The following is a 26,269-nucleotide window of genomic DNA, read 5'->3' as shown; positions in this document are numbered from 1 at the left end:
ATAGATTCCCAGGGCTGGAGGATATAGCTCAGTCGTAGAGTATGTGCTTAGCGGGCACGAGGTCCTAGGTTCAATCCCCAGGACCGCCATCAAAATAAATAAATAAAACTAATTGCCTCCCCCAACAAAAAAAAAAAAAAAAGGAAAAAAAAAAAGATGCCCAGGACTGGTTCCAAAACTACAGTTATAATCTCCAGGGTGGTACCTGGAAATCTGTATGAAGTAATGAGTTCCCCAATTGACGTGGATGCACCTAGCCCAGCTCCTGTTCATTCACTGGTGTTTAGGAACAAAAGTGAACTAAACTCAGCCGTCCTCTGTGCGTGCTGTCTGATGCAGCAAATTCCAGTTTCTGAGATCCATGCCTCTAGTTTGTTTCCTTTTCAAGTACAGATGCTCTAGGGGAATATCTCTTGTCAGTGACACATCATGTATCGCTCATCAGTGTTACACAGAAAGGGAAAGGGACATAGAAAAGGAAGCTTGCTGCTCCCTCCCAGTGTACCTCAAGCCTCACTCCATACTCCAGTTCCCTCCAGGCAGAGTTTTATGGCTGTTCCCAACTATAGACATTCTTGGCTCTTGTGCTTCTGGGGAGTGAACACTTCAATTATGTGTGTGTTACACAGGTCCCACTCACATTATCTTTTAATAAGGTTACTGGCAGTCGGAGGACAAAGATTTTTTTTAGGTGCAACAGATTTATAGGATATATCATTGCCTTTTCTTTCCAAAAATTAAAAGAAGCAGTTACAGTGGGGGTGGGGATGGGTACAGCCAATGAGATTGATGGTCCTCCCCACAAAAGATGCGTAGGTGTCAGTCAGTCGCAGTTTGAGGCTCTGGCCCTGGCTGTCCCTCCATCTGAAGTCTCTGCTCTTTCAAAAGAATGACGGTAATCCTGCTAGCAACAGGCCAGCCGCTCTGCTCTCCCGGACACTCACACAGAGGTCTGCTCCCACGATGCTTTGGCTTGGTGAAGCCCTCAAGCGGCTTGGCTTCCTCCTGACTTGAGATGAGGGTGTTTGTTACGACAGGTGGCCCTGGCAGCTCCTGCTACCGAACTTAAGCAGAAGTTCTGGTGGAGGTTTGTCTTGAGTAAGCACTGCCTGTGTGTGGTGGCTTGATTTTGACCTTTGAAAGTGGAGATTTCCAGCTCTTGGATGGCTAGAGGGCTGCGTGGCAAGTCCTGGGGTGGATGAAACACCTCTGAAGTCTGCAGTACGTCTGGGTGTGAAATTGCAAAAATTTCTGCTAAGCAGATCCTCCACATTTCCAGGACTTTCCCAGTGGGCTGGCTCACTCTGGCAGCCTTCCAGAGGAACTTTTGGTTTCATTTCCCTACTGAGTCCTCTCCACAGCTGATCTTGAGCTCCTGTGCAGGTGAGGACACACCTGAGCTTGCCCTCAGGAAGTGGAGTCAGAGTTGACCTTCTAAAGGCCGAAAGAGCTTGTCCTATCCTAAAGGCTTTTTGTATTCTAATAGACTTTTCCATCTTTAATCACACTAACAATGAGAAGACTCAGCAAAAGCTATGGGAAGAATTTTTTAAAGCAAAGGGAAAAACAACTTTGCCTTTGAATCACACCATTTCAATCTAAACTACTCACTAATCGAGTCTCTGTTTTTATCCGTGGTTTACTATGTCATTCTGCATTTCTCTTCGCTCTGTAAATCACTGAAAAGGCAAGGAAGGGAAGAAGACACAAAATACATGAAATATGCAGACACTTTCTTAAATTAAAAAGCCCTCAAAGGTCTCTGAGATGGAGATTAGCATTTTGATTGGAAATGCTATTTTTGCAGCACGTCACAGCAAGCAAGCAGAAAATTAAGACAATCTGAACTGTTCAAAGGGCAAGAAGAAGCTGACCAGCAGGTTCTGACTAACCAGGGTGATCTCTCTCCCCCAGAGTCTCTTTGAGCTCAGACTGCTGACTCAGAACAAAGAACTTCCCTTTCCAGCCCCAGGCCTTTTATTAATTGAGCTTACTCTGGGCCTGTCATTGTGTCCAATGATTTATATCTCCTTTAAACTTCATACCGTCTTATGAGGAGCTTGTTCCGATTTTCAGATGAGAAAACTTATGCTTAGAGAGAACTGAAGCAACTTGCCTATGAATAAGTGATAGTGGCAGGGTTTGAACCCAGATCTGTCTCTTAAAAAATCCATTCATGCTGTTGAAAAGCTTTAGGATAACCCAAGGGTCAAGCAAGACCAAAAGTCTTAGACCAACAAGATTCCCAAGGCTTCCCTTAGCGGATCTGGAGACCCCATGTCAGCCAGGGATCTAATCTGACTAGTGCTGTGTACAGAGAGGAGGAATGCTGAAACTGGACAGCAATTTAGAATTTTCCCCGTAATATAATGAATTCTATATGATGTAGAAGCCCTGATACTCATTTTTGAGAGTCTTGCAGGATTTCTGTAAGGATCTACTTAAAGAGAGGGGTCAAATCTCAGGCTGAAGACTGAAGCTTGCCAAGGAAGGAAGAAGCAATGATCAGAGCAGCCCAGAGGGACAGAGGAAGGGGAGAGCACTGACCTAGAGCAGTGCTTCTCCAACTCTGAGAGTGTCAGAATCACCTGGGAACCTGACAGGAATACAGAGACCCAAATCTGACCTGCTCAGCAGGTCTGAGCCTCTCCGTCCCTCATTAGCTCTCCAAGACATTCTGATACACACCAAAGTTCGAGAACTACTACCTAGGCAGTGATCCTCAAACTTGAATATGCATGTGAATCACCTGGGGATTTAGTAAATCTGAGTGCGGCCTGAGATTGTACATTCTGAACAAGCTTTCTGGCCATGCTGATGAGTAGCAAGGCCTAAGAGTGATGGTTTTCAAGCATTTTCTTTAAAAAGTATTTCAAATCTTTCTTTAACAGAATCTTAGGGAAGGCCAGGATTAATACACCACTCATCTCCTCCTAGGGGCCCCCAAGACACTTCTACTACCCCTCTACGGATCAGGGGAAACGCTGATTAAAAACAGCTGTAACACTGGAAATGGGTTCCAAGAATGCAGATCTGGGCCCACGCACATTTCACTGAAGACCAGCGCATATGGTCATTAGTACTTTGGGAGTTTTTTAAGTAATTGTCTTATATGAAAGTTTCCTCACAGTTTGTTTTTAATAAGCCAGGTCTGTTTCCCTGTAGTCACTGGAAACAGAAACCCTTTAAAAATTAATAGAGATTATTCTTACTTCAGGCCTGCAGGTGGGGCAAGAATTAGAAAGCATGCGTTGTCATGCTGTGCTCAGAGAAGCAATGGATGGGAGAGGAAACAGAGGACAGGCAGTGAAGAGAGATTCCAGAGCCAGTTCCTGCCAGGGGAAGGCAGTGTTGGAGGGGCGCTGGCCCAGGTGGGGAGGCTGTCTGCTGGGGGTTTACTGGTGGAAGGCTTCATTTCCACCCACACTCTCTGAAGTCAGCCGTGTTTGTGTGTGTGTGCGTGTGTGTGTGTGTGTTGACGTGTCCTGTCTGTACTTCGGGGTTGATAAAATTCTCTGGGGGTCTTCCCAAGGGCCCAGATCAAGCAGGCCTCCTAGAAGACTGTGGCAAAGATTCCCCATGAAGCAGCATGTGCTACTTACTGGGTTGGCAGCTCTGTGTGATCATCTCCACAGCCCCACCCAAGAGTACTCTCCGTGGGGCACCCAGAACAGCCTAGACAGGATGAGCCCTGAGCACACTGGGCAGCAGTGAGGGTCATCTTTATTCTAACTGCCCTTTCAGCACCCCTTTTCCTCTGCTGGCCACACCCACCCATGCAAACTGGAAGCAGACGTCCTAGCTCTCTGCAGGTTGTTAGCAGGTTCTAACACCGGACTACAAAGTGTGATTGGACCAGCAGCGTCAATGTCACAGGCATCACCCGGACCTTGTTAGAAGTGCAGAGTCTCAGACATTCCCTGTTGCTACCAATCAGAACCTGGTTTTAACAAGGCCCCAGATGATTTATATGCAAAACAAGGTTTGAGCTGGTATGGTCTAAAGTAGCCTTGGCTGCACTTTAGAATCACCTAAGGAGCTTTTAAAAACCTGATGCCCAGACTTAGCCCCAGACCAATTAAATCAGACTTTCTGGGGATTGAGCCCAGACATCAATTACTTGTAAGCTCTCAAGGTGACTTATGTAGAGCAGGGCTGGGAACCACTTTGTGAAGTGAGGGATGAAGCAGCTGCCTCTCTCAAATATATTTACATTTTCCTGTGAGACCCTGGAAGACCAAAAAGATTTCAGAATCAGAGGAATTCATCTTTACTGGGGGAATCTGAAGGGAGACATTCTAGTGGGAGAGAAAAAGTTATGGGAGAGGAGAGCAAGGACTCCTCGCATCACAGAAAGCATTTGCCTCTCTGACTAACTGAAGCTTTGATCCTGACTTCATTAAGTCACCCTAAACAGCAACAACAAAAATTCTTTTCTATTTTAGCCATGAGAAAAATGACTTACCCATTCCAAGTGTACTTCCAGAGCAGGTCACTGTAATAAATAAAAACACAAGCATTTAAAATGTATTTACTGACGTATTTCACATAGTGAAAAAATAATTTAAGAAAGAATAAAAGGAAAGTGAATCAAGAATGAATAAGAACCAACATGGGTGATAAGAGGAGGAGATACCTGCTAACAGCAACAAAACTTGGGCAAATCTCTTTTCTGTGCCTCAGTTTATCCATAAAGCGATAATAAGAATGCCAACCTCATAGAGTTGTTATAAGGATCAACTGAGTTAGTACATGCAAAGCCTTTAGAATAGTGTCTGGCACATAGCATTCAATAAATATTAGTCATTATTATCATTTACAGTATTGTCCTAGTTATAACATTAAGGCATTACTGACATTGGGGGGAAAACACTGAGAAGCAAAACCAAAAACTCCTCCAAATGCATGGTTTTTACCAGGGAGACAGAGCAAAGATAGATTCCTTAACTTGAGTCTAGACACCCAACTGCTACTAAAATGAAATACCAACAGACTTGAGCTGGCACCCCACCAAAGGGTTTTAGAGTCCTAACTAAGAAACCATCAGAGGAATGACTCTCTAAGGGTTGAACTGTGACTATGAAGTAGGAGAAAGAACAAAGATTTCCATCACTCACATACTAGCTGTATGATCATAGACAAACACGTAAACTCTTTTATTCATTCTTTTTTAATTTTAAAATATATTGGGCGATAGTTATATGCAAAGTACTGAGAGTCTGAGACATTACCATTTAGCAGAAATAACACACATTCAACTCATAGTGATATGGTGTGAAAGACAAGGGTGATGTGGAGTCAGGAGGGAGGGAGAAGACGAACTCAGCCTATGAGAACTGGAGAAGACGTCACAGAAGATCAGAAGTTCATTTTGGCCCTGAGAAGTCTAAATGCCTGGGTCACCTCCAAGAAGAGATAACAGGTTTGAATATGGACTGAGAGGCTAGAAGATAAGAAGGGATGTAGGTAGAGATTTGGGAGCCTCTGAGCCTGTTTTCTCATTTGTAAAATGGAGATAATAAAATCTGTTGAACCTACCTTGTAGAGTTATTTTGAATATTCAGTGAGTTTTGAATGTGAAAACACTTGATAAATTGTAAAACATTGTGCAAATATAAAGAAGTACAATTATTGAGCTGTGGGCTCTTCTTCCTAAGAGCTCATCCTCACCCCATTAACCTATTCCTGTCCCTTCCCATAGTGTCATCCTTTGGGCCAGCTTGTCCTGTGGACAAGATAATGAAAAGCAAGGAATCAGAGCATGACAGCCAAGGACAGAAAGAACATCCCCTGAAGAGGAACTGGCTTGGTTCCATCACCAGGAGCCATCTAGAACCTTCTCGTCACCTACAGGTAATTAGAAATTTTAGATTCAGTTTACTAGTAAAGATTTCTGGGCTAATATTTATTCCTCTTCCTATGTTCACCTGCAAAGTTCTAAGGCTCATCATCTTTTTAAAATTTTATTTTAGAAATATATGAAAAATACATGACTATGCCCTGGGCAAGGGAGCAGAAGGTGCTGGAACACAGAGCAGGAGAATTGCTAATGTTCTGCCAGCTCTGGTGAGATGGCAGTTGCTGACAGTCATGTTTTGTGATCAGAGACTGTCTGCCCACTCATATTTCCAAACCTAGCTAATGATTTATAAATTTGTGTTTTTCCTGATCCTCCAAACTCTCCCTCAGTCATAAGTCTGAATCTGTGCAGGCTATCAATCATTATCTCTAAGGCTAGGTTAAAAACCTATCCCCATGTCTCAAAGCAGAAAATCATTTAAAATCTGCTTTACTCTTTGAACAGCAAACATCTGGTTCTTTTTCTGAAGGCGAAGAGAGGGAGAGGGATGAGAGGAGTGTCTCCAAATCAAATGACAATAAAGCATCACATTCCAAAGAAGCTTGGGGGTCCCCAGGAGCCAGAATCTGCCAGCAGCATACAGAAACATCATACCCTCTTTGACCTTCTTACATACAGCAAATAAGTGTGATTGCTCTGAGTCTTAATTCACAGATTGAATTGAGGGCTAGTTTTAAATAAAGGGCCATAACTTGCTCTACCTGAATATATTTTTTTTGGACAGAAAGTAAGCTTCAGTCCTGTCTCAGCAACTGGTGAGACCATCACGGTGTATACATCCCCGCAGGGTATCTCGGTGACATCGCAGAAACTGAGGCCAGCGCTTGGGGCACACGTGAAAATGCCTTTGGAACCGTAGAGGTCAATGCTGTAATTGGCAGAGCCCCTGGAGGCCTGCCAGTGGATCCGGATGCCATTCGGGCCCAGCCTGTATAATTTCACCCCCAACGGGCAGCAGGCACCTTGAAGGATAAAACAAACACATCACTGCTCCACCATCACACAAACCGGGCCTCTGTTACTATGGGGAAACAGTATAAGTAGCTACTCTAAGTAATAAATAGAGCAATATTTGAGGGGACACTCGAGTTCTTTCTGTGGTGAGCCACACGATTAGAAAGCCATGTGCGAGGGTGAGGTGGGGCGTGAGTTTTTAATAGAAAACAACGGTGAGGCCAAAAGTCCACAGTTGGCAGATATGTACTGTATATGACTCAGACTTTATGAGTCAAATGCACAGGATCCTTGTCAAGATCCTTCCTAATGCTCTACTTTCAGATGATTTTGGTGGGATTGGATTTAAATATAATGAACTGCATTCAGCTTTAATTGAAAAGAATTATTTTGCTGAACTGAGTACACGTTGCTGGGCCACCCTTCATCCCTGCTAGCTGACTAGGTACTTTTCCTTTTCCCTTTTGTGAATACCTTGAGCAGGCTACACATTAGATGTCAAACAGGGCACCAAATGATAGATTACTCAGTAGCTAAAATAAAGATGTGATTGTATAATAATAAAAAAATTCAGTTACAGATAATCAGGCTCCTTTGATTGGTTGATTGATTTTTATTGGCGGTACTTGGGGTTGAACCCAGAACCTCATGCAAGCTAAGCATATGCTTTACCACTGAGCTATACCCACCCCTCCATTTATTTATTTATTTATTTTTAAATTTTTTAGGTGTGAAGATAAGCAATGGGCCATATTCCCAGAACTGAATAGCAAGGTGAGAACTTAGGCAGCAAATCTAATGAAAGATAATGAGCCAAAAGAAAGTGTAAACCAGCTTACGTATGTGTAGCACATTATAAATGCATTCACATTATGATTATTCTTATTTCTCTTACCAGTGAGGAAGTAGGTCAGGGAAGATAAGACAATGCAGCTTAAGAAGCCATGTATTTAGACTCTAGGTGACACTCACTTTACTACGTTTGAAATGTCAAAGGTATTAGAAAATCATATTTCAACTCTCCCATCCCTGGGGTAGATACAACTAATTGGTCATCGCGCTCTTTCCCATTAAGCCTGAAAGGCATTGTCAGGAGTTTTTTCCGAAATAGTGCTCCAAACAGCCACTGCAGCAGACTAGAATCATACCAGAGAAATCTTATTTGCTAACCCTATACCACTCCCTACTGTCCCCTGCTATTCCCCAGTGGTTTAGTCTTTATGAAGAACAAAATGCAATACTGTCAGTAGACAGTGCTCTTTTAGCCTGTTGAAATAAGAAACCACAGAAGGAGCTGAGTAGTTTAGAAGAGAGAGGTAGTAGCATAACAATAACGAGAAAGAAACAAGTCAAGCCAAGCAGAATGTATGATCTAAATGCTCTCTGAAAACTCTGCCAGACTGAGTTACTCTGCGCAGCAGGTAGCTGTGTCATATAAAAACCCATCCTCCTTTCAGAAAAAGCACACCTGAACCTTGTTACCAGGGAGTTACTGCACCAACTACCAAGCCTCTGAAGCTTTGAGGTTCTAAGCCGAGAGAAAAACTAAACCTTTTAGAAAGTAATCTGAACTTACCATGAAATCCTGGTGGAGAATGCAGCATCTTTTTAAACGAGATGGAAAGGCTATGTCTGGATCTATAACAATCAAAGTCCTTGTGGACACTCTAGAGCAAGAGGTTAGAATTCACTTACTAGAGGAGTAACTTTGGTAGGCACAGTCTGCAGTCAACCCAGTGGCACTAATTGCTTTTAATGCCACTGTGTAATTGATGCCACATGTGATGCATCCCAGGAGGCAGTGGTTTTGATGAGTGTGACACTTAGACTGTCCAGTGTGTGACTCCAGAACTGCCATATAGGTTTGGGCCCCGGTCCCAACAGTCCAGGTCACGTTGATTACTGATTGGGTGACTTGAGATACTGTCAGACCAGCTGGACAGCATGGCACTTAAATGGGGAAAGAGAAAAAATTGAGGATTTATTTCCATTGAGGGTTTTTTTTGTGATAAACAACCAAGTATGGTATCTTGCCTGTGTTTCATTCAATAGCCTAAATTTCTCAGACCTTCAATTGTTAATCAAGATTTCATTTTGCAGACACAAATGAACTTATTTATAAAACAGAAACAGAATCACAGACATAGAAAACAAACTTATGGTTACCGAGGGGGAAGGGAGTGGCAAGGAATAAATTGGGAGTTTGAGATTTGCAGATACTACTGTGTGTAAAATCGGTAAACAAATTTCTTCTGTATAGCACAGGGAACTATTTTCAATATCTTGTAGTAATCTATAATGAAAAAGAATATGAAAAGGAATATATGTGTGTACATGTATGACTGAAATATGCTGTACATCAGAAATTGACACATTATAAACTGACTATACTTCAATTAAAAAACATTCCTTTTGTTAAGCAAAATTTTATTCCCTCTGATACATCATTTAACATCACTATACATAGTGAATAATTTTACCAGGAACGCAGTGCACTAACTCACTATGGGTAACATGAGGTTCTCCCCAATTTTTTTCAGAATAAGAAAGCAATCCTTTGCTGTCCTCCAGCTTTAGTAATTCCAGTTGCGAATTTCAGAGCAATGATTTCATTCACCTCTTCTCCCAATATAATATTTAATCAAATTTGCAATTAAATGTATTTTGCCTTTCTCATGCATTTCATAGTATATATCTGATACAAAAGCTCAAAGTATTCTTAGCTACTTAGGAGTACCACAATCAATTCTGAACTTCTCAGGGACCCATTATACGGGATATGGGATATCTAGAATCTTCTTGTGTATTCAGCATTGTCTCTAGTCTGCTGCTTTTTACATTTCAACTTTTTCAGTCCAAAGTGCCATCTATTATTGTGTATTAGAGAAAATAATGTCTAAGGGCATTAAGTAATTTGCTCAATTTCGTTCCCACACAATGCTATGAAGCAGTAACAGCTTTCTTTTATCAGGCTCCTTACTATGCATCAGGCACTATGCTAAGTGCTTTGCAGCATTAATAACTTAATATTCACAACCACCCGATGAAGCCATTACCCCCTTTTACCAATTAGGAAACTGAAACTCAGAAAGCTTTTCTTAGAGAAAGATTTGAAAGGGCTGAACCAAAGAAACAAAGAATAAACCAGCTTACTTGGTCACTTATTAGTTGTTTTGGTAGACTGTCCCGTGGGGGAAGATGAATTGAATTAAACGTTTCTGCAGAGTGAATGGATTCTTCCTTTGATGTCCGTGTATGAATACATTAGAGCCTTCAGATGATGTTTTTACAGAATCTGTGTTGAAAGTTGTCTAAGACTGGGGCTCTTTGAAAGGTCTCTGAGTTTCATGTATTTCTATCACACTTAGGGTAAATCAAATAAGAAAGCTCGTGTCCTGAAACAATTCCTAGGGCCCGCACGGAAGCCGGGGCTCAGGCCACGGTGGCCGCTTACCGGTTTCCAGCGGCACGCTGTAGCTGGGCGGGCTGCGGCCCGCGCGCGTCTCGGCCACGGCGGAGACGGAGAACACGGAGCCGCAGGGCAGGCCCCCCAGGGCGCAGGACTCCCCGGCGCTGCTGCAGCGGTACAGCCCTGCCCCTCCCTGGGCCGTCACCGTGTACGTAGCGTCATCATTAGTGGGTCGCCAGCGCACGTTAATCGCGGAAAAGGCATCCTTCGAAACATTTTTGATTTCGGGACTGCAAGGAGCTGAGAGATTTTAGATTATGAATTGAATCAAAGTCAAAAATCTCACATGTGCCATTTGGTCTAAAACTGATTTTTTCCCCCCGAAATGAGATCATTATTACTTCCTTTATTGTTATTTTTATTTAATGGAGGTGTGTGGGGTTGAACCCAGGACCTCATGCATGCTAAGCATGCGCTCTTACCACTGAGCTATACCCTCCCCCTACTCCCCATTATTACTTTCTTTATTTTTAAATTTTTTTTAAATTGAAATATATTACTTTCGATTAGACCATGCATGAAGGCCAAATTCATAGAGCCTTTGTGTGGAAACCTTTTTGACATTGACATGTGGTGCTGGGTTCTCCCAGAGTCCGACTAAATGGAAAATGTTAAGGAGCCCTTTGAACTCCAAAAGCAAAAATAATTAAGACAAATATTTGTGGTCTTAACCTTCATGGTGTGAATACAGGCAGGTTCCCCAAAGGTAGGAGGAAGTGGATGGCTGAGATAACCACTCGCAAAACCTTCTACTCTCCCCATGGTCTCCTCTTCTGTTTCCTTTTTGTCCTCTTTCCCCCTTCCACCTTCTCTTCTGCCTCTCCTCAGTAAGACAGAGGATCTCAGGGTCCCTGTACAGGGTGGTTAATGGCAGTTAGCCTTTTTATGGTTCTTGCTGAGTGTCCTTCCCGAGGGACACAACTGTGGTGAGCCGTGGAGATATCGGTGAATGAAGTCTTCACTGCATCATACCTGTGGTTATAAATCGGGAAGTACATGACAGGTTGCTGCCCCGGACCTCGCTGAAGGAATACACTGTGATGTTGTACCCAGTGTCACACTCTAGAGCAGAAAGGGTACAAGCCGGAGCAGTGTCATTGCACTCAACCACGTTGAACCCATCTACAGCCTTGGTTTCATAGAGTTCGGCACCACGGACAGGGGACCACACAATCTCTACTCTGTCGCTGGACACCAACACAGGGTTAATGTCACTTGGACAACAGGGGGCTGAAAGCAGGAGCAGAGAAAATGAAATCAGTACAGGAGCTGTGCGGTCAGAGTGGGCATTGAGTCCTGACCTCCCTGTGCCCAGAGCCTCTGCCCTACCCTCCTAAGTCACTGAAGAATCTCCTACAGATCTGTCCAGCTCTGACCCTGGCCTAACACCCACAACATAGAGGATAAATTCTCTATGCATGATATTCAAGGTTATTAAAAGCCATACCCAGTCGACATGTGCAGCTGTGTCTCCCCCACCCCGTCACAACAGACTCCTCAATTCCCCACCCCACATGTGCTTTTATTTCTCTAGACCTCAAAGGCTGTGTTCCCTCTCCTGGAATGCTGTTCCCTTCTTCTGCCTGACAAAGTCGTATTTAGTCTCACTTCTAGATCTTATCAGTCCTTCCAGACACTAAACTAGATAAAACTGGGGGCAGAGAAGAGGAGGAAGCATTATATTCGTAGATTTTAGAATTGACTCTACAATACCTCACAGACAAATTCTGACAAATGTCTCACTCACATGGAGTTTCTCTGGAATGCTGTTACCCCACTTACATTCCATCCATCCTTAAAGATCCAGCTCAAGGCCACTCCCTCTGGAAGCCCCTCCTATGCCCTTGAGATCTTATTGCTAGGCGCTTCAAATTCCAAAGCTACCAATTATTTGATTCCCTGTAAAATGTATTGTAATCCAGCTAGCATTGTTGTTTATATAATTATAGCATCCTTATTTGTCAATAGAGTGAATTGATTTTGAGCCACTCACTCCATTCCTTCTTCAAAAATCAAGCCTCTCCCATACACTAGTCACACTATGATAAATATTCAGGGTGAAGAGATAAATAAGACATAATCCTTGCCCTATAGAAGACCCAAGCTGAGTGGAGGAGAATAATAGGAACAGTAATAATGAAGCTAATAAAAATATTTTCATTGTGCTTTTCTCACATACAAAGACCTTATCATATTCACAGTCTCATTATTATCTGTCCCTTTCTATTTTGCAGTGGAGGATACTAAGGAACTTATTAGCAAGGAAGAAGTCATTACGCCCATTTTATAAATGAATAGGTGGTCAAGTTAGGACTTAAACTCAGGTGTCCTACTCCAAAGCCCTCCACACCATGCAGCATCTTTGCCATTGTATCTGTCTTCTGGGCTTAGGGAAAGAGTGCGCTGTGGGACATAAGGATTGCATCCTTTTCAGCAGCCAGTACAGGGCTGAATAGTGAGTGGATCTTGGTGGAGGGTTCCATTTTTCAGAGCAGGGTTGAATAACAACTTTCTTTCCCCTCTTTTCATTCCTGAACCTTGCATTCTTGTTAAGCTTGAGTCTATGAAATCCAAATATTCTAGTCTGGAAAGAACGTGAAAGAAGAGATTCCCTTTCTGTTCTTGGCTCTAGAATGGCTCCGGGGTGGTCTATGTAAGTCAATCAGTGCAACAGGTGATCCATTCTGCTGCTGAATTTAGTGAACTCAGAACTCCCTTTACAAGCATCAAATGCAACTCACCTGTGGTGTAATTAAACACATCACCCAGAGGACTCTGCCCTGCCTTGTTATAAGCAAAAACACTAATAAAGTAAGTGAAGCCACACTCAGACAAGAAATTGCACTGGGTGAGGGAGGTGTTGCAGTGTACTTCCAAGCCATCATCACTCTTCACAAAGGCCACATAGTAATCACCCAGCTCTACATCGGACCAAGCCACATACAGGTGGCCAGGGCGATCTTCTTGGATTGTCACTCTTCCAGGTGCACAAGCAACTAGGAAATGATACATAATAAACAGTTGTGAGAGTATGGCAAGAGATTTTCTTTGCACCACTACACAGTAACTTTCCACTAAATGTTATTTCTCGTCCCCTAAACACACAGAAATTTCTAAATTGAAGTGTAAACCTCTACATATGTATATCTTTACCTCTTTGACAGGCGTAAGAATGAAAGTGGGAAAACATCCAAACACATATTCAGGACTCGTGTGCCCGTTGGGCTCATCCTCCTCTTTTGTTCCGCCTGCTCCCTGTGCGCTCACTTTCTGCCCTGCCATGCCCTGCTCTCAAGAGACACAAGTCACCTCCCCCAGCAAGCCGGCCCCGGCCTGTGCCGCGGAGGAGGGCGGCATACGGCTCCGCTCCGGCCGGCTCTCGGCGCCGGCCACCGCCCCGACCGAGGGGTCCGCGCGCGCCGCGGGCTATGACCCTAAGTGCCCGCGATTCCCCAGGACCGCCTACGGAGAAGGCCCTCGTGAAAACCGACATTCAGATAGCTCTTCCTTCTGGGCGCTGTGGGAAAGCAGTTCCACGTTCAGGCTTGGCTGCCAAACACTTCATAGATGTAGGAGCTGGTGTCATAGATGAAGATCATAGAGGAAATGGTGGTGGTGTACTATTTAATTTTGGCAAAGAAGAGTCTGAAGGTGTTAGATGACACGGAAAGGGGCTCAGGAGGTTTTGGTTCCACTGGAAAGAATTAAGACTTATGCCAAGAACAAAAAAATGAGAAAATTTACTTTTTCCTTCAAAATAAAAACTTTGCTTAAAGTGTAAAAAAAACCCACACATATTCAGAACTATAGACATTCTGTCTTTATCTTAAAAATAGCTCCCACCAAGCCTAGGTCTGTGAAACATGATGTAAATAAGAGGCCACACTCTGTACTGCACAGTTAGAGCTGTGTATAACTCAAACTGGATCTTAGACTATTTATAACTTTATAAAGGAAAAAGAAAATTAATTAATGAAGGATCTGGAATAGGATCCAGGCCTCCTAATTTTCAAAATAGTGCTTTTTCCAATGCACAAGATCTGGTTTCACTGTCAACACTATTCACACTCATCAGAATGCCCAACTCAACGCTTTCATTTAGATCAGGCTTTCATTTTCATCTCTTCCAGAATGTTCTGGAACACTGTCGTGTGATTATTTGTTTCCCTTATGGCAGTCACTTTGGCTTGCAGCCCCACAGGTCTGATCCCACTCTTGTTTACATACCAGTTTTCAGGGTCACCGCTGAAGCTGATTTGCTAGATCCGGCATCATTACTTGCTAAAACTGAGATCAGGTACTCAGTTCCACACTGGAGAGAGGAGATGGTGCAGGAACTGATAGTCGTACTACAGCTCAGCTTGGATGAGTCACTCAGAGCCATCACAGTATAGTTGAAAGCTCCTTCTGTTGGAGCCCATGAAACAGACGCCTTCAAAGCCCCACTGTCAAAAGAGACTTGAATGTTGGCGGGAGCGCGAGGACCTATATTTTTGAGAAACAATTAAGATTTTGCAGTAGCTTCAAGAACCCAAGTAAGATTTGGCCTAAAAACATTGCAGAGCTTGGAGGATGAGGAATCCAGACGTAGAATAATTGCAGTGTACAAAGCATAAAATTGGGACTTAGGATACCTGAGAACTGGTAACACATGTGCCATGAACTGTGCAAACTCATAACTAGCTGTATAATTTTGGCCATGTTATTTCCTCTTTCTGTTATTTAATTTCTTTTCCCATCTGTAAAATAAATCTAATAAGATCAGTCCCTAGTATATATAGATGCATTGGCCTCTCCTGGGACACAATCAATTCTTTGAGTATAGGAATCATGCTTTATTTGATTTTTTTTGTCCCCATCAGCTAACTATGCCCAGCACATAGTGGGTCCTCAATAAATGTTTGTGGAAGAAAGAATGGGTGAAGGCCTTGAAAGAGGTCCAGGGAGACTGGTTTGTCACAGACATCCTGACTCACCAGGCCTATCGTGAACCACCATAGGGGCCACCTTGCTATGATTTCTCCCTAGAGAAGCATTATAGAAGCAAGCCGTTCTCTTCTCCCTATATTTCTGCCTCGGCCCACAGACAATGGGGCTTCCATTCCCCACCAAACTTAAGGACTGTTTGGAGAGAACCTTTCTGGTTTCTTTCCACCTTTTCCTTGGTCCTCCCCAAGGGATGAAACTGCTAATCTGGTTGGTGAGTCTGACATCTATTAGGCCATGTTGTCAGAGGACGGCCCACTCTGCCTCCAGAGAAGGAAGCACTCGCTCCGCTTCCCCCTCTCTCCCTCTCACGCTTCGGCTGACGGCAGCAGCTAGGTTCGGGCTTCCACTTATCACCCAGTGGGATGCTCTGGTTGGGTGTCCCTGCGATGGGGATGGTGAGAGAACATACCCCGTGCCCCAGCTTCTCGGCCTACAGCTGGAGGAGAGGTGGTGGGAAGCCCCACATCGGCCTCAGGCCTAAGTGAAGGCCTTTAGGAAATACATCTGGAACACTGATTCTCACCACAGCATAAAGTGCCGTAACGGGAACTTTGTTTGCTGCTGCATCTCTAGATCAATGCCAGCTCAAAGTTGGTACACACTCATTAAATGTCTGCTGAATAAATGAACTCTGGTTTGGCCCAATTCTTTTTGTCCATACTCTTGGTCTGAACCTAGGAAGGGACAAGAGGTGACCATAAACTTAACAAGAATTATCCCCTGCTGCATGATATCGAACGTGTATGCTGAAAATCAGTTGTCTATCTGAGGGGAAGTTGCCGTACTCCGTGTACGCTGAGCAGCATTTCTTTATACATGCAGTAAGCGTTTAAACTACCGAGGAGGAATTGTCAAAGCACTATAAATAAGCTCATAATAAATTTAAATAGCTGCTGCCAGCTGCTCTGTACTTATCACTTAACACTGCTCTCAGTGGCTGTAAAGCACAGCCCTTATCCTTAATCAAAAAGGAGAATGTCTGGGGCTGAGCTGAGAAGTCCTTACTTGTTCTCTGATTGCAGGTGGAGTCGTCCCCAGGGGTTCCGTTGGCATTCCATGCGTAAGCCTTTATGGTGTAGAGAGTCCCGGCGTCTAAACTGCTGAATGTCAAGGAGGTGTTGGTGGTGTTCTCCTTCCATATCCTACCCAAACCATTAGCTCGCATAATGGACACAGAGAATCCCATTGCCATATATACAGCCTCCCACTGCACAAGAATAGAGTCTGGACTTGGAGAGCTTACTTCTAGAATTGGTGCAGCCAGCACTACAAAGACAAAAACAAAAGCATGCATTTGTGTTATAAAAGTACAGTAGAGGATAATTCAAATTTAGGAATAGGTAATTTGAAGTTGATTATCCATATTATGAAATAATTATTTGCTTTGCAATAGGATTCATGGCAGAGTTCCATTAAATAATTGCTATTTAAAAATGTATTAGAGGGGAGGGTATAGCTAGCTCAGTGGTAGAGCATGTGCTTAGCATGCACAAGGTCCTGGGTTCAATCCCCAGTACCTCCATGTAAAAAAATTTAAAAATAAATAAATCTAATTACCTACCCCCAAAATTTTTAAAAATGTGTATTAATTATACATGACTCAGCAAAGGAATGGGGAACAGAGAAATTCTAACATTAGGCATACCTTCAACTTGAAGTTGGTAAGAAATTAGATAAAATCTCCCTATAATCATAACATAAACTGATGGGAGAAATGATGGTTTATACTATTTTAATATATGCACAACCTTGCAGAAATATGCATAGGTACAACTTTATCAAATCAATTTAAGTCATGCCAATGGCAAACTCTAAATGGTTTTATTTCAAACAAGTCAAAGTGCAGCAAAATTGCATCTATATGTTTTTTATTCCACATGGTCTTTATAGATAACTAAGGTTGAAAACAGAAATCCCTTTTTCAGAGATTTAAAAGGAGGAATGCTTTTAAAGATGCCCAGAAATGTGTTTTACTTTCCAAAGCATCTGGAATTTAAATACCACCTCCGCCACAGATATTTGAATTCTATAAAAACATCATTTGGTGGCTTTCACTTCTGGACGCTGAATCACAGATACTCACGTGACACAAAATTACATCATGTATTTGCAACCTCAGTATAATTGATTCAGGTCACAAGCAATTGCTCAACAGCAGATGAGCATCCAGCTACCTGTCTTTGCCTGCTTTGGAGGTGATGCCTGGCTTCTCCCAGTGGCACTGATGGATCTGACGGTGATTTGGTACAAGGTTGCAGCCTTCAGGCCCGTCACAGTGCCTGGGGAATTGGCCACCATGGTTTCAATGACAGTGTTCCCGTCTTTGGCTGTAAGGAGGTAACTGGTGGCTCCTGGCACTGTAGCCCATTCCACAGTGATACTGTTGCTGATTTTTGAATACGCCTGATCAATAGTAGGTATTTGGGGAGCTGAAAGAGATTTTGAAGTTGTACATTAGCTAGGGTATCTCTAAGGATGACTTCTTTCATCATTTTACTTTTCAAACTAAATCATCCTCATGCCATCCTCCAGACATAAACTTTGCCCTTACTTTCCAGATCAAGAGAAAAACAGAGAGAGAAAGAAAGGCCAAGCTACTTTCCAGAAGACAACCAGAAAGCTCAAACCTGCCATTCAGGAATGCGATTTCAAAGAGGTTTTTCCCAGTTGCTTCTGGGATAATTTGCACTTTTTGTACTTTTAAAAGAGTTAAATAAGAGTAGGGAGTGATTTGGGGAAAGAACTCTGAGAGGAGGGGGACAGTAATTGAGGGGCTTCGTTCTGGAGGATTCTACTCCAGTTTGGCATCTGTGACTCCCCGAGCCTGCTTGACTGTGACCTCCCCTCCCTGCCCCACCACTGTGCCCACTGCCTCCAGCGTGGGTCCACCTCCGTCCCCCAACTCTGCCGTGGCCGTGATTTGCATTCATGCACTTTGCACATTTCCCAGGTAGTATTCAATCTAATGGAGGAAGAGGGGGAACAGAGTTCTTTGCTGTACAATTGCTCCATTGTACTGTCTCTAATATTATCAGAGTGTAACGATGTTCAGATTCTTCTATACAAGTTCAAACTGAACATTATTCTCTCCTTCTCTATCAAAATGTCTGCCCCAGCATAAGAATGAGATGCTGCGGTCCCTCCTCACCTGGGCCTGGCCATGGTTTGCCAGGAGGCTACAAGTGCTTCTATTATGCGTTTACATAAGGCATTCCTACACTTTGGGTAAGGGGTAGGAGCCACAGCATGGTGATTAGATTTGCTACTTTGCAAAACTCCACAGACGCAAGAATGCCCCGGGTGTAGGAGGTCCAAGTAGAAGAAAAGGTCAAACAAAAATAGCTGCGTTTTAGGTTTGAAACTGGCACTTGGCCCTTTGTGTTTAATGTACTGCATTTGGGGGATAAAATCACTATATGCCAAATTCAAAACTAAAGGGCAAAACAAAACTCTAGGGCAAAGAAGAGGAGTAAATACGGTCCAAATGTGTGATTTGCCAGTATCAACTCCCTCCCTCCAGCAGACCCCCACCTGCCAAATCCCCAAGTGCAGGATACAGACAACCTTCTCTTTCTGTACCCGTAGCCCAGAGAACTGGCTTTGGCAGCATCTCAGAAATAACCACGCTGCAAGAATGAACAAAGGGTCCACTGTGCACTGGCCAGACATTCCTTGAACATCACCCAGGACTGTCTCCTTCGCCATCAAAAGAAAACTATGATGGTTATATATGCTGGAAAGAATTTGCAGGGGCTCATCTTAGCCATTTGCCAGTGGAAGCTAATTTGCAGGAAGTGCCCATGTCTCCTCCCCACTGCAGGATAGAAAGTCCCAGCAGGGGCTGTCACATTCGTCCCTCCCACACACTCACCCCCAGAAATTGTCCTTTGTTATACACCTTCTTCTCTCTAGAGTTGTGGTATCTCTCAACTCCTGCTGCTTCCTCTGTCCCCATTGTTCATCTTATCTCCTGTTGGCCAGTCCTGCTCATTGGAATAGACTAACTTCCTAGACAAATGACAACCAAACTAGACATTGGCATGACAGTGCCTTCATGGAGTGGTTTGAAAGGCATCTAAGGCTAGCATGACACAGACTCTCTCCCTGCAGGCCTGTCAAGGGGCTCCAGGACACCCCAAAACTTGTCCCATTGGATTGAGCTGGGAGGGGCACATGTGCCCAGAACAGTAGTACAGGAAGCCAGTATCAGCAGGATGAAACACAGGGTTGCATGGTGGGAAAATAGCAAAGGATTTGGATTTCAGAATGATGGGTTTGGGCCCTTGCTCTGCCATGTACATCTGTCTATGAACATGCACAAGTGATTTAACCTCTTCTCATCTCCATTTTCTCCCTTAAGTATGTGGAATATTAATGATCCCTACATCTTTGGGTTGACTTTAAAATGTAAAATACCTACATCTTAGGATTGTTGTAAAGATTAAGTGAAATAGTGTATGTAAAGGCACCTTGAAAGGTAGGAAGGGTGCACGTATATGTGTGTCTGTACATGTGTGTGAATCAGGACAAGCATGTGTTGGGTCTGGAAAAGCCAGACTGCGCACGTGGCACTGGTATGGAGGGGATGCTGCCAGGGCAGGTGGGATTCTGGAGAATCTGGGGTAAACACAGGCTGATGAGACGGACTGCTGTTTACACATGGTTCCAGAGCAGGATCTGACCAGCAACAGCAAAGAAAAAAGATCAACACTTCTATACTACATCTCCCTTGAAGAGATGAGAAGCTTGAGTAGGACGTGTTAAGTAAGTCTCCATAAATTAGCAGCTGTTCTTCACTCTCTCTTAGTTCTATATTTGGCCCACTTACGGCATTGATGAAAGAGAAAAATGTAGCTCCTAGATCTGCAATCAACCACTCTGATTAGTTAAAAGTGAAACCCTTTGATTCCATGCATTCTACCAACTCAGAGATCTAAATTAGCCCATGTGGCCCCAGTGGCCAGCACAGACAGCTGATGCCAGAGCATGAAGAGAATCAAAAGACACACCCCAAATGAAACCTCCTATACAGTATCAACAAAACACATCACCTCTATTGAAAAGCCAGGATGAGTCACTTAACAGCATCACGGGTACCACAGCTGGCCCCATCCTTCCTCTCAAAGAGTGTAGGTAGCGTGGGCCTAAAAGGGGCCCGTTCTGAGGGCTCAGTGGGTCCTGAGGGTCTGGGGACTTTCTGGAGATGGCAGAACTAGATTTTGCCCGATCCAAAAGCGGCGTATTTAAAAAAAACCGCTTTGTATGTGGCCAAACAGTCCTCACCGCTTCCTGGTCAGTCCTGAAGGTGTCTCAAGAATAAGTGAATAAGAATAATCCACGAAATAATCATTTTTAAAAACCTATTGTATATGCATGGATTTTATGGCTCAGCCCTACATGTTTATCAAACATTTTAATTGCCTTATTTACTTTTCCTTTTCTGTGGTATGGACAAAACAATAAATAAAAATTGTTCTTATTTATGCTGAATTGCTTTGAGAGTTTATTGGTAATCTAATTGATATTACATGGTTCCTTCAGATAATATAAATCCCATTGGACATAAATTTCCATTCTAGGGACTTACATGAACCAGAAGAGGCCTCTAGAGAAATTATCCTTGCCCTCAGTCCTTTATTCATGAAAAAGGGTAATAAAATTTTTAAAAAGAAATTTTTTCCAGCTCTGGGTTATCATTATCTATATTTTAAGGAAGCAATATTAGAAGTATAAAATCTTTTTTTTTATTAAATTAGAGAATCTTATAATTTTAATCACGACTGTTTCTAGTTTTCCCTTCTAATTCCTCAGGAGACAAATAAGTTATATAAATTAGGCTCTTCATTCTTTATAACTAAAACTTTGTTTCATTGACTGGAATGATGATCATTGCAATATTTTACTAATGGCTAACTGTACTTGAGAAACATCTATGACTACACGGCTCTACACATCTCAGTACTCAAGAAGAATATCTCACGAGGATGTATCTTTAAATTTTGATCCACATTATTTGTCTTACCAGTTACGCTCACAGTATGAGTGCTCAGAAAATGTTGAATATTTTTCCTGGTACAGCCTTTATACTTCAGGGTAGCCCAAGAATTAACAATGGAAATTAAAATCAAACATGGGGAGGGTAAACTTGCATTTCAGAGAATTTTACCTGTTTTTGCTGAAGCAACCTGAAAAGGAAAGTTTAGGAAATTAGAACCATAAAGAAAAACACCATTTGGGGAAATGTAAAACCTAAATCAGAGCAGTAATATACTTACCACAACATGTTTATAACGTGAGTAATCTTCCAGGCCACACACAGTACTTATTTGCACAAATTATTTCCCAAAACTCAAATCTACCACAAAGCAATCCTAAATAGAACTTAGAAGCTGGAAGCAGATCACATTACCATTTCATTTTTCTCCCTGAATCTGCCTATTGAACTAAGTCAGTATCGGCTGACAGATTTTTCAGAAATCTTTGTTCTTAAAATATAATGATATTCTTGTTTTCATTCTCTAGTAAATCGCGTTCAGTTTCAAACACACAAACATACACAGTTTTGGCCTGGTCCCCAAGTATTCTGATTTCTATCTCACCACCCCCAAGGCCCTCAAAAAAAGAGAAAGATATTGTATGACTTTTTTTCCCCCCTAAATATTTGCAGGTAGGTCGGAATGGTAAACTCACCATTTTAAGACAGATAAGACTGAATCCAATCACAGACAAACATGTCACCGGTCCACCAGCCATCCTGTTGGATTTGGCACTCACATGGCACACACAAGGTGGGCAGGATCCTCTTTGGTCCCCAGGTGGGCAGCACTGTTGGTCATTGGGATGTGGGGCTGTGATACTGGGAACAGACTCTGGGAAGTAGCTCCTCCCCTTTTGTGTGGCGCTGACCTGTAACTAGGGGCACTTGGAGACTGGCAGGTACAGATATTGCAAAGACTGGGAAAAAGGAGAGTGGAAGAAAGCCATGCCAGGCGGGCCAAAAGACTACTGTAACCTGGGTTTCAAGGTAGTGGAGAATGTTTTCCTGTTCTATTAAAAATTGTTTTCTAATAAAATTTTTACAAAACCATGTAGAAATTATTGACATAGTGGACAGATCGTTTTAAACTTGGGGATCATAACCAGTTGTATTTATTCTTTTTCACCTTTATTTATTGTTCTTCTGCATCTATTGAAATGATCATGTGATTTTTGTCCTTTCTTTTGTTGATGGGGTGTATCACATTGACTGATTTGCATATGCTGAACCATCCTTGTGTCTCTGGGATGAATCCAGCTTGATCATAGTGTATGACCTTTTATATGTGTTGTTGGAGTGTGTATGCTAATATTTTGTTGAGAATTTTTGCATCTATGCTCATCAATGATATTGGCGTGTAATTTTCTTTTTTGGTAGTGTCTTTGTCTGGTTTTGGTATCAGGGAAATGGTGGCTTCACAGAATGAGTTTCTTCAGTCTTTTGGACGAGTTTGAGAAGGATCGGTATGAGTTCTTCTTTGCATGTTTAGTAGAATTCCCTGTGAAGCCATCTGGTCCTGGACTTTTGTTTGCAGGGTTTTTTTTTTTTTTTTTTTTTTATTTGCTGATTCTATTTCACTTCTAGTGATCAGTCTGTTCAAACTATCTATTTTTTTTTTAATTCAGTTTTGGTGGACTGTATATTTCTAGAAACTTGTCCGTTTCTCCTGGGTTGTCCCTATGTTGCCACATAGTTGTTCATAGTATTCTCTTATGGTTTTTTGTATTTCTGTGATGTTGATTGTAATTTCTCCATTTTCTTTTCTTTTTGGTTTATTTATGTCCTCTCTCGGTGAGCCTGGCCAGAGGCTTGTCAGTTTTGTTTACTCTTCCAAAAAACTAGCTCTTGGTTTGATTGATTTTTTCCCATTTTTTAAATCTCTGTTTTATTGATTTCCTCTCTGATCTTTATCATTCCTTTCCTTCTGCTGACTTTAGGTGTTGTTTGTCTTTTCCTTCTAATTGTTTTAGGTGGTAGGTTAGGTTGTTTATTTGAGATTGTTCTTGTTTTTTGAGGAAGACCTGTGAACTTAGAATTGCTTTAGCTGCATCCCATAGATTTTGTGTGGTTGTGTTTTTATTGTCAGTTGTCTCAAGGTATTTTTAAATTTCTTCTTCGATTTCATCGTTGACTCATTGGTTATTTTAGTAGCACATTGTTTATTCTGCATGCAGTCACTTTTTTTTCTCATTTTTCTTTCTGTGGTTGATTTCTAGTTTCATGCCATTGTGGTCAGAAAAGATGCTTGAAATAATTTCTATCCTGTTAAATTGCTGAGGCTTCTTTTGTGTTATATTGTTCTTATTGTTGTTGTTTCAGGACAAAGTGATCAGTCCTGCTGTCCACTGGCAGGGGGCAGGGCCAGTGGGGGAACTGGGGAGATGTTGTTTAGGGTACAAAGTTACAACTAGTAGATGAATAAGTTCTGAGAATCTAATGTACAAAATAGTGATTATAGTTAAGAATTCATATTGTAAACTTCAAAGTTGCTAAGAGACTAAATCTTAACTGTTCTCAACACACACCAAAAATGATACTTACATGATGCAATAGAGGTAGATAGCTAATGCTACTGTAGCAATCATATAGCAATATATAAATGTATCAAACTAACAGTTTACACTTCAAACTTGACCATGTTATATGTCAATTATATTATTAAAAAATAAAATAAAGAAAGAAAAAGAAAGGGCAGGAGCATGTCCCTGTGCTAAGGAAGACAGTGGGAAGTCCTTAATGAGCACATTAAGTTCACCCATCCTCAGCACCATCCTGCCATTCTAGTACCTTTTATATCCAGAGCCCATCTTCCTAGTTTAAGCTCTTAATAATAACTAGCATTTAATCCAAGCACTATAATATTTAATTCTAATAATAAATAAGCATGTAAATGAGTAATAAACTTCGTTAACTGACTTGTATGAAATCACACAAATATTAATGGTAGAGCTGGAATTAAAACTCATCAGTCTGACCTCTGCTTCCAACCAAAATGGTAAAAGGGACTAGTTGTGCCCTCTCTGACTTCAAGACTTATTATAAAGCTATAAAGTAATTAATATAGGATTAATTACAAGGATTGGCATTAAGATAGATAAATAGATCAATAGAACAGAATAGAGAGTTTAAAAATAGACCAATGCATATGTGGACAATTGATTTTCAACAAAGATGCAAAGGAAATCCAATGGCAAAAACACAGTCTTTTCAACAAATGATACTGGAACAATTGCATAACCATATGCAAAAAACATAAACTTTAATCCATATCTCACATCATACAAAAAGTTAGTTCAGAAAGGATTTTAGACCTAAATGTAACACCTAAAACTTTTAGAAAAAAATAAAAAAATCTTTGTGACTTTAGGTTAGGCAAAAATTTCTTTGATGTAACACTGAAAGCATAATCCATTACAAAAAAATTGATCAATTGGACTTCATCAACATAAAGAATTTCTGCACTAGTAAGAAGATGAAAAATCAAAACACACTGGGGGAAAATATTTGCAAATCACATATTTTATATAGGACTTGCATTCAAATGGATGTTTTTACTAAAACATCCAAGTTTTTTAACTAAAGGTTTTACTAAAAAACTAAGTTTTTACTAAAAATTAAAAAATATATATGTATATAGGTCTGTGTATATACTCTCAAAACCAAATAATAAGAAAATAATTCAATAAAAAAAGGCATGATTTGAACAAACACTTCACAAAAGATGATATACACATGGAAAATAAACACATGAAAAAAATCCTCTACTCCAGAATATATAAGCAGCTCATATGACATAATAAGAAAAAAACAACAACCCAATCCAAAAATGGGCATAAGACCTAAACAAGCAATTCTCCAAGGAAGAAATACAAGTGGCACGTGAAAAAATGCTCAGTATCACTAATTATCAGAGAAATGCAAATCAAAACTACAATAAGTTATCACCTCACACTGGTCAGAATGGCCACCATTCAAAAGTCCACAAATGACAACGCTGGAGAGGCTGTGGAGAAAAGGGAATCCTCCTACACTGCTGGTGGGAATGCAGTTTGGTGCAGCCACTGTGGAAAACAGTATGGAGATTCCTCAAAAGTCTAGGAATAGACTTACCGTATGACCCAGGAATCCCGCTCCTGGGCATATATCCAGAAGGAACCCTACTTCAAAAAGACACCTACATCCCAATGTTCATAGCAGCACTATTTACAATAGCCAAGACATGGAAACAGCCTAAATGTCCATCGACAGATGAGTGGATAAAGAAGATGTAGCATATTCATTACAATGGAATACTACTCAGCCATAAAAACCAACAACATAACGCCATTTGCAGCAACATGGATGTCCCTGGAGAATGTCATTCTAAGTGAAGTAAGCCAGAAAGAGAAAGAAAAAAACCATATGAGATCGCTCATATGTGGAATCTTAAAATAAAATTAAAAAGGAATGTAAATACAAAACAGAAACAGACTCATAGACATAGAATACAAACTTGTGGTTGCCAGAGGGGAGGAGGGTGGGAAGGGACAGACTGGGAGTTTGAAATGTGTAGATACTGACAGGCATATGTAGAATAGGGCATATGTAGAATAGATAAACAGGAGTATACTGTATAGAACAGGGAAATATATACAAGATCTTGTGGTAGCTCACAGCAAAAAAAATGTGACAATGAATATATGTATGTTCATGTATAATTGAAAAATTGTGCTCTACACTGGAATTTGACACAACATTGTAAAATGACTATAACTCAATAAAAAAATGTTAAAAAAAATCCTTGACATTATTAGTCATTAGGAGAATGCAAATTAAAACCACAATGAGATACCACTACATTCTTACTATATGTCTAAAATTAGAAAGACTAGTGAAGTAAAATGTTGGCAAAGATGTAGAACGACTAGAAAGCTCACTCCTGGTAGGGACATAAAATGGTACAACCACAAAACAATTTGGC

At 41.6% G+C, this 26,269-nt stretch overlaps 1 protein-coding gene across 1 annotated transcript; it reads right to left on the bottom strand.

Moving 5' to 3' along the window:
- FNDC7 (fibronectin type III domain containing 7) lies at positions 1 to 24,892 on the bottom strand. Its single transcript, XM_074371222.1, has 12 exons — positions 21,963 to 24,892; positions 21,439 to 21,457; positions 17,447 to 17,701; positions 16,278 to 16,538; positions 14,511 to 14,768; positions 13,025 to 13,279; positions 11,256 to 11,513; positions 10,269 to 10,523; positions 8,510 to 8,764; positions 6,562 to 6,822; positions 4,466 to 4,495; positions 1 to 1,679 (listed from the first exon to the last, which is right to left on the bottom strand). The coding sequence occupies exons 1-12, from the start codon at positions 22,023 to 22,025 to the stop codon at positions 1,648 to 1,650; spliced, it is 2,202 nt and encodes a 733-aa protein (XP_074227323.1). The 5' UTR covers positions 22,026 to 24,892; the 3' UTR covers positions 1 to 1,647.
- Between the last annotated feature and the right edge of the window lie 1,377 nt (positions 24,893 to 26,269).

The sequence above is a fragment of the Camelus bactrianus genome, chromosome 9 (genome assembly GCF_048773025.1).
Source record: "Camelus bactrianus isolate YW-2024 breed Bactrian camel chromosome 9, ASM4877302v1, whole genome shotgun sequence".
Taxonomy (NCBI): Eukaryota; Metazoa; Chordata; class Mammalia; order Artiodactyla; family Camelidae; genus Camelus; species Camelus bactrianus.
This window is presented reverse-complemented; position numbering and strand designations above follow the sequence as displayed.

Bases quoted from the DNA above. Each gene is read 5' to 3' on its own strand.
- FNDC7 (XM_074371222.1), bottom strand. From the start codon at position 22,025: ATGGCTGGTGGACCGGTGACATGTTTGTCTGTGATTGGATTCAGTCTT. The intron at 13,280-14,510 runs GTATGTAAACAA...ATCATTTCCTAG, and splicing joins AGCGGTGACCCTGAAAACTG to TTGCTTGTGCACCTGGAAGA. The intron at 6,823-8,509 runs GTAAGTGAATTC...TTATCCTTCAAG, and splicing joins CTACCAAAGTTACTCCTCTA to GTGCCTGCTGCCCGTTGGGG.